The 7568-nt window shown below is 44.3% G+C and overlaps 1 protein-coding gene across 1 annotated transcript in view; it reads right to left on the bottom strand.

The window, feature by feature from the left end:
• Positions 1 to 7568, bottom strand: part of T265_14303 (hypothetical protein) — a gene marked incomplete at both ends in the record, with an annotated part of 76399 nt that overhangs the window by 54577 nt on the left and 14254 nt on the right. The window contains 3 exons of the mRNA XM_009173030.1: positions 1997 to 2203; positions 2708 to 2882; positions 6457 to 6650. Of these exons, the coding sequence (XP_009171294.1) occupies positions 1997 to 2203; positions 2708 to 2882; positions 6457 to 6650 (576 nt within the window). The remainder of the gene's footprint in view (positions 1 to 1996; positions 2204 to 2707; positions 2883 to 6456; positions 6651 to 7568) is intronic.

Below are 7568 nucleotides of genomic sequence, written 5' to 3'. Positions count from 1 at the left end.
GCATTCTAAACCAGAATTGGCCGGCAGGAGAAATTAACAACCACCCACGAAGTGCCGCTAAAGGATGAAGTATAATCTTGTGTTTGAGTAGCTTCAAGGCCGCCGTATCGATAGTTTGTAGTATATCGTAAATCTACCTTGACATGTAGGATTGCCATCTTGAAACTTCTGTTTAATGGTACCACCGGAAAATAACAGAGTCCACTTAGATGTTCAGTTCCCCCAGAGATGCAGAACCGAGTAAAGAGTTAGAATCACTGAACCAATAGCTAAGACTCGTCACGCCAAAATTATCCGGATGTGTTGCGTTCATGTTAAGCCTTTGTTGAAAAAAGCTTACAGCTGACGCAGTAGCCCGGTGAGCGTTCTTTACAGACCTGAGGAGCTTTCTGGTACAGCAAACCTCAACTCTAAACTGCCCTAATATGCTAGGTATGACCATACACGCCTACATGGACAGCTTGTGAGTACGCCTATCTACGCAGGGTGCTTACCGATCACCAGCATGTCTAAAATAAGTTTTATCCCCCTTCTAATCGAAACACTCCACTTCGTGAGTAAACTACAAAATGATAGCGTCTGATACCCTTGAGTGTAGCACCTTATTATTCATTCTACCTAAACGACCGGGGTATGTGCGTCCCCCATGGATGATTGATACGGCGATATGTCTTGTGAAGTGAGGTAGCCCTTAGGTGGAATCGACGTATGGACCAGTTGCCTATGTGCAAAGACACCAAGCAGAGAGTCGTCATCCAGTAACCGGTTGATGGCTATCGGTTGGCCTTTCATCTCATTGCCTCGAGTTTACATTCGCATTGGCAGTTTGCGTGAAGTAACACATTCCGCTTTATCCAAACCGTTTATTTCATCTCAGCTACGCACATGTGTCCAGTAAACGGGCCGCCATTGAAAATCGAGCTCGCTCGCCCATGGACGATTGATACAGCGATATGTATTGAGGAAGAACCATATCGAAATTATTTAGTAAGCAGATTAGTTTGAGAAAATTACGTTGGACAGACTCCCAAGTCGCGTAAAGTAAGATTGACGTGGATGTGTGCGTTCCACGGGCCAAAGAAGTGCGAATCACTCCAAAAGCTTCTGCATACACCATCAGTAAGTTTACAGTGTTATGATTCACATTTCTCAGAAATCCGGACCACTTTTCCTCTTGTTTCACGTTTTCACCCAAGCGAAACTTTTGGAGATAATCTGCCTGATCCTTAGTCCAATTGAATTTTGTCTCTGATAAAGACCATTTTTTGCGTTAAATTGAACTACTGGTACACTGATAAGTAGTGTATCCGCGAAAACGTGATCACGTGAGCGACGAATCCCAGAGGAAATGTTGAGTGATTTGTTAAGTCAATTTATACCTATTAGAAAAGAGGCATTGTATGGCTGTTTTATCCATACTGGGGCCTCTGGTAGTTCACATCCCACGAATGTCTATGGGACCCGGAACCTATAAACTACAGGTTCGGCCAAGATTGATCAACCATGTGCAGGATTAAGGATTAGACCACATTTAGGCCAGGTGTAACGTTACTCCACTCCCAAGTAAACAATTTAATCCATGTAATTTGGTCTGAACCAGCTCTTATATGAAAGGTTGATGCGACTTGTGACATTTTTTCCGTTTTTGAGCGACTGCTCTTTGTCTAGGCAGTTATGGGATTTTCGAATCTTGGTAATGCAAGTAAAAATTCTGGGGACAACGATCATGACGAGGTCTCTTGGCATGTTCAGCACATGGACACCAGGCCTGACTCGCCGGTACATGAAAGCGGACTATCTTTGTTAAAAAAACAAGGCAGTTTGGGAAAACAATAATCAGACGAGGTATGGAATTTACGAAAACTCTCCCATTTATTCCTCAAAGTGATTATGACGCTCGTGTGTGAGTCTTTGATTTATTGCATCTTATCACGTTCTTGATTCCTCCTAATGCTCTGGCTTTCAGCCGCAGTGTGATAAACCCCGAGCCACTTACCTGATAGATTTTTTGTTCCAGTTCATCTATCCTTGTCTGCACACGTGTCACTGTTCCAAGGGCATCACATTTTTCTTGATTCAACACCTCTTTTTCCAGTTCAGCACGTCGCAGAGATTCTCGAATCGTCGCCAGTTCCTCTCGATAGCCGGCTGCCCGCTTCTCAGCATTTTCCAGAGAGGACTTCACCGTTGACAGTTCACGCAACTAGAAGGTAACGCCAGAAGAAAGCAAACTTCAATGTAAACTATTTGTTTTATCATTGTCAATCTTCATTTCTGACAGCTCGCCATGGAAACACGCGGATATTTTGTTTCAAATGATATTTATACGGAAATGTGTTTTACTTACAACCCATGTCCCTTAGACGCGCATGTACTGACCAAATGCTACCGTTGGAGCGACGAACACATGTACTTGTAGAGTGACCATGGTGTGTAAGTGATTGCTGAGGCCAGATATGAGTAGTCAGACGCTAGCTCATTTTTGGCGCCATATGAATTGAGTCAGTTGTTGATATATTTAAACAAAGAAAAGCGTTCATAACCGAAAGATAAGATATCAGCCGCTCAGATTAGATCCCTCCAAACAGACCATTTCCTTTCTCTCTAAACCAACCTCTTGGGGAAATCAATAAAAGGAGTATGCTTGGCTTATCGTGAAAAAAATACATTTGATCTGGCACCATCCCTGTTTTCCGACGAAACTCACCGTTCTATCTTTCTCAATCTGCAGTTTCTCCCGTTCACTAGCTAACTCGTCTTTTTGTTTTGCCGCATCATGAAGTTGCGACCGATTTCGCTCCAACTCCGACTGCAATTCACGGAGTTGCTCATTAAGTGTGTGTCTCGTGGTTTCACTCAGCTTTCGTTCTTCGTCAGTGAGGCTAGAGATGAAAGTATGAGATGAATGGGACATAATGAGGCGGAAGGAAAAGGCGTTTCGGAGGATAAGTATAAGATGTCTTCCTCAGTACAACTCAACAAACAAAACAAAACCGTGAAGGCAGACGAAAGCATCATGTTTGTAGTGCGTGTGGCTTCCAAGCTTACGACGTAAACTACTGGAGTTTTCTTACAGACGTGACACCAGAGGTTGCCACCGAGATGATCAAGAAAGAAGACAATCAACTGTGTGAAAGGACATCTGGGTTGTTGTGAACTACGCATCAAGCAGTTTGAACCGCTGTTAGATGAGAGCCTAGAAAATTTCATTCATTTCGGGAACCCAGGATGGACAAACCGACATCTCGGAATACGGATGGACTTTCGATGTACGCTGTGACCAGACTCCAATCAGCAGAGACGAACATTTCAGCAACTCCTTCCTTTGGTGCGCAACCAAGTGTTCTGGCGACTCTTAAGTCATCTTTGTGAATTTGTAAATAAATGTCTGATTTTTAGTGTTGTGGACCTCAGTCTCCTTAACACCTTCTTATTACCGTGAACCCCGGTCTGGATAGCCGATTGATAGCCTAGTGCGCTTGGTCAAACCAGAAAAAGTCAGTGAACGTGCGAACCGGCTGATCTATTGATCACTGTTGCGTACAAGCGGGCCGAAATGAAGTGATACTGAGAATACAACTTACCTGTTAAGGACGAGTGACGAACAATCAATAAAATCTGTCTCAACGAAAACGGTTATTCCATTGGCTGTTTTGTAGGCCCGTTGCGTTCGGAGCTGATTTTCCTATTATTTGATACGTTACTGACATATAGACAACTGGTGCATCGAATACGTCCCTTGTTTGTACTAAGGGTATTTTCCACGGCTTAGCTCTCGGTCTGAGCCTCCAAGCCCAGCGTTACCGCAAAAAACAGCCAATAAAGGTGCACAACGTATATTAAAGCCCGAAACCAGGTCAAGAACACCGGTATAGCGCGCTATATATAAAGTGTATGCCACAACAACATTCTAAAACTGCGGACGCCATTGACTGTATCCGCTATTGGCAACCGGCATTCGGCGAATACTGGGTCGTGAGTGGCTGTTGGGTCCAGACTTTCGACCAATCAGAGCTCGCCTTGTGCCGGACCGGCGAGCAGCTCGATATTTTCGCCAATCTTGTGGGGGTCGTAGTAACGCCTAACTTTGAGTGGTAAAGAGGTATCAGTGTGGAATTCTGCCTAACACCGTTCCAACCCCATTTACGATTACGAATTGTCTCGTCACGTCCGCCGCCAATGCATCCGAAATCTGTGTAGATTTTTGGGCTCACGTCACTGTTTGGTCCAGAACTAGTGCGAGTAATCTAAACGGATGTGTGGCACCACAGCAAGATGCTCCTTACTACCGCTTACTCCAGATCTATCTTGCGCTGCAGTTCACAGCTACGATTAGTTGATAGCAAAAGTGGATATTGAGGCCGGATTACCGCCGGAAAGTCAGCGTTTAACAGACGCTGAAAATAGTTTTCCACAGCGTCTGCATCGCAACATTTGCAAGAGGGGGGGGGCGAGATGGTTCAAATGGTTAGAGCGCGAAATTACTGATCGGAAGGTCGGTGGTTCGAACCCAACCTCTGCCTCTCGACTTCCCCTGTCTAGGCCTGGGCAACCTGGCAGTATCTCAGCCCTCGTGCTTCCTTCAGGTGGTATGGCAGCTTGGCACCAGAAGGATGTTACGGCTGAACGATTTTTTTTATTTTCAAGATGTGTATGACGTGGTATAATCATAACATGATATATATATGTATATATAATACATGTAATGTAAGTTAATTTAGCATAAAAGCTGCAGCATAGCTTTATGACTTTGTAGTGCATTCATACAGAAACAATGATACCTAAATGAAGGACCGTCTGTAGTCAACAGTGGAAACTGCTATTTGGGAATGAGCATGGCGTGGAAGGTGAACGTTTTTCTAACCAGCTTGTAACTATGTCAGATTAGCCGGAATACATCGACGCCTGTTTACAAAAAAATCCTCTATCTAACCAGTATCCAGAAAGAAGAATCGCTTTCCGTAATTTCTATTTTGAAGCGTTCTCTGTGAAACGGAACTATTTGTTTGCAAATTTAGCTTTTTTACCGTGCGGATACGCATGAACTCCAAACTCAGCAACCACAGAGTAAGTGGTTGATGGTTGGATCCGTCAAGCCAACTTCGTTGCGCTTGCAAGGTAATGTCACAAAGATCAAGTTCTTCCCATCCAGAACATGGAGAGGCAGAACACCGGGTTGAGCACAGTTCACATTATCTGTGAAGCAACAGTGAGGCGATTCTATTGACGGTTCGTCCAAGGAACTGTTTAGCTTCACCTAAAAATCAGAGTTGCTCATCGTGGCAGAGGGTTTTGCAAGCATACATTGATAGCCACTAGTTCGAAATGAGAAAATTTTGGTGAATTCTTCAAGAGTTGTTTATCATACTTCTTGGTTACATTTGATAACTTGGGCCGAAGGTCAAGAGGGAATAAAATCACGTTGGGAACCCGCGAACGAATGCGTTTCAAAACGAGGATAAACTATGGTGGGAATGCAAGTAGTAGCTGTGTCAAGATTACTGAACGCTACGTTTTAGAATCGTTTCGCTAGTTCACCCCCTTCAGGGGGTGAGCACCTCTCCGCAGAGAACACTTGTACATCAGTTGGTATTCAAAGAAAACTGTCAACTCCGCAGTCTCGTTTATTCAACCCTCTTGTATCAGTTGCTGAGATAAGCCGTCACTTGTCATCACTTGTCAGTTGAAATGTCGGGTTCCACAAAACGCTTTGTCTAGCCGAGACAATAGTTGCGGCTACAGACAGATACACAAAGTTGAATGTGGGGAAATTAAATGTTAGCGCATTGGCTAACGCATCGTTGCATGCGGAAGCCAAAACCGACAGCCACTATTCGTAGTTTTCCCTCAGGAGTGTAACCCACCAAATTCTTCTGATATGTCTTAACTAAACGAACGGAAAAGCTTCTACCCAAAGAGTCCAGCGACATAACTTCCACGTTCAGAAATCTACACATAGTCCCTGAGACCTTGTACCACACAACAGAGGATGCGGTATTTCCACAGCCCTGGGTTAACAGAATGCGCGCAAGCTGTGCTCGGATAAGTAATCAGACTATTCTGACCTGGTGATTCCAACAGCATCATTGAAATAAAACTCTAGAAAACTCCGTTTTTAAGTTGAGTAACCTCGATGGAAGATTCCATCTCTGTTTCATGAGCCAGATTCAACCCCCCCCCCCTTTGAAAACGACGTGAAACGAACAAAGTTTGTCCAAGGGATGAAATGATTTCTGTCATGGTTCATGGCCGAATGGAAACGCACGTTTGGTGAATTACACTCATTTGCGCGAGACTCACCTGGAACCCAGCTGAATCAGTAACCTTATGAGTAGTGCATCACAAAAACACCCGTTTCCACTTTCACCCCAATTAGTTACACACGCACAACAACGAGTTAATTCAATTTAACCTCAACACCCAACTTTTGGATTGATGCCTCCCGCCGCCACTCACTTAAAACTGTGTTTGATACGATCTCGCTCACGGGCCAGCTTGTCCACTTCCAGAGTTTGTTTTTCCAAGTCCTCCCGCAGGCGCGCTGCGTGTTCGCTCACCCGCTGACGTTCGTTCTCCAAATCCTCTGACCGGCGAACCAGTGCTTGAAGTTGATCACGAAGTGCCTGGGTGCGGAATCTCAGCCGGTGTACCTAAGAGAAGTTATCGGGATTGAAATAAAGTATGGTATTCCGTGAAAACCAGATGAGTGTATTCCGCAAAAGTTGAGTAAAGTTTGACTAAACCCTCCATATCGTTCACACCTACCGTTCAACGTGACAAATACCAATCTGTGGACTTTAATTCTGGTCGGTTTACAGCAAATAACTGGTAATACATGGATCAGACTATCGGTAAATTTATCATCAACTGATGATTCACCATAAGAATGAACAGCCATGTGACTGAGGTTTCCGAGACCCAGGCATATCTTTTCAAATTACACAATATTCTTCGACAGATACACCCATTTGCATACCAATTCGGTTTTCATGAGAGGCTCACATTAAACCCAGCTGAAGTTCTCGTTTACGAGGTTCTTGTTCAACTATACTGCCTCATGTTTCAGTTGAGATATCACAATACACACTATGGACGCAAGCTGAGGAGACCCAACAAGGGCGAAACCGGTCGTGGGCTGTTGAAGAGTTATCAGCAACCTTGTGAGTAGTGTGTTACACCTATATGTAACTCTTATTTCAACAAACCCCGTCCAACACTTAGCTCGCAAACATATGGGTAGATTGTTCAACGGAATCGTTCTAAGCAAGTGATAGACGCTAATTCAAGGGTCTAATGTACAAAGACGCGCTGGACTACTTGGCAGTATCATGAACCGCTACCGTGGTCAGCATCCGGGGCAGCAGGAGCGGCCATTTTAATTTGCAACCCAGCGATACTACTCATTGTAGCCCCTCTACTAACACAGAGTATGTTTTTAATTGCATTTCCTCTAGACGCCAACCGGTGTGGTTCGCCTCAGAGGTTTCAAGAGAGGAAATGCAATTAAAAACATACTCTGTGTTAGTAGAGGGGCTACAATGAGTAGTATCGCTGGGTTGCAAATTAAA

This window comes from Opisthorchis viverrini, assembly GCF_000715545.1.
Source record: "Opisthorchis viverrini unplaced genomic scaffold opera_v5_171, whole genome shotgun sequence".
Taxonomy (NCBI): Eukaryota; Metazoa; Platyhelminthes; class Trematoda; order Opisthorchiida; family Opisthorchiidae; genus Opisthorchis; species Opisthorchis viverrini.
Note: the sequence above shows the minus strand (reverse complement) of the source record. Positions and strands in the feature narration are given on the sequence as shown.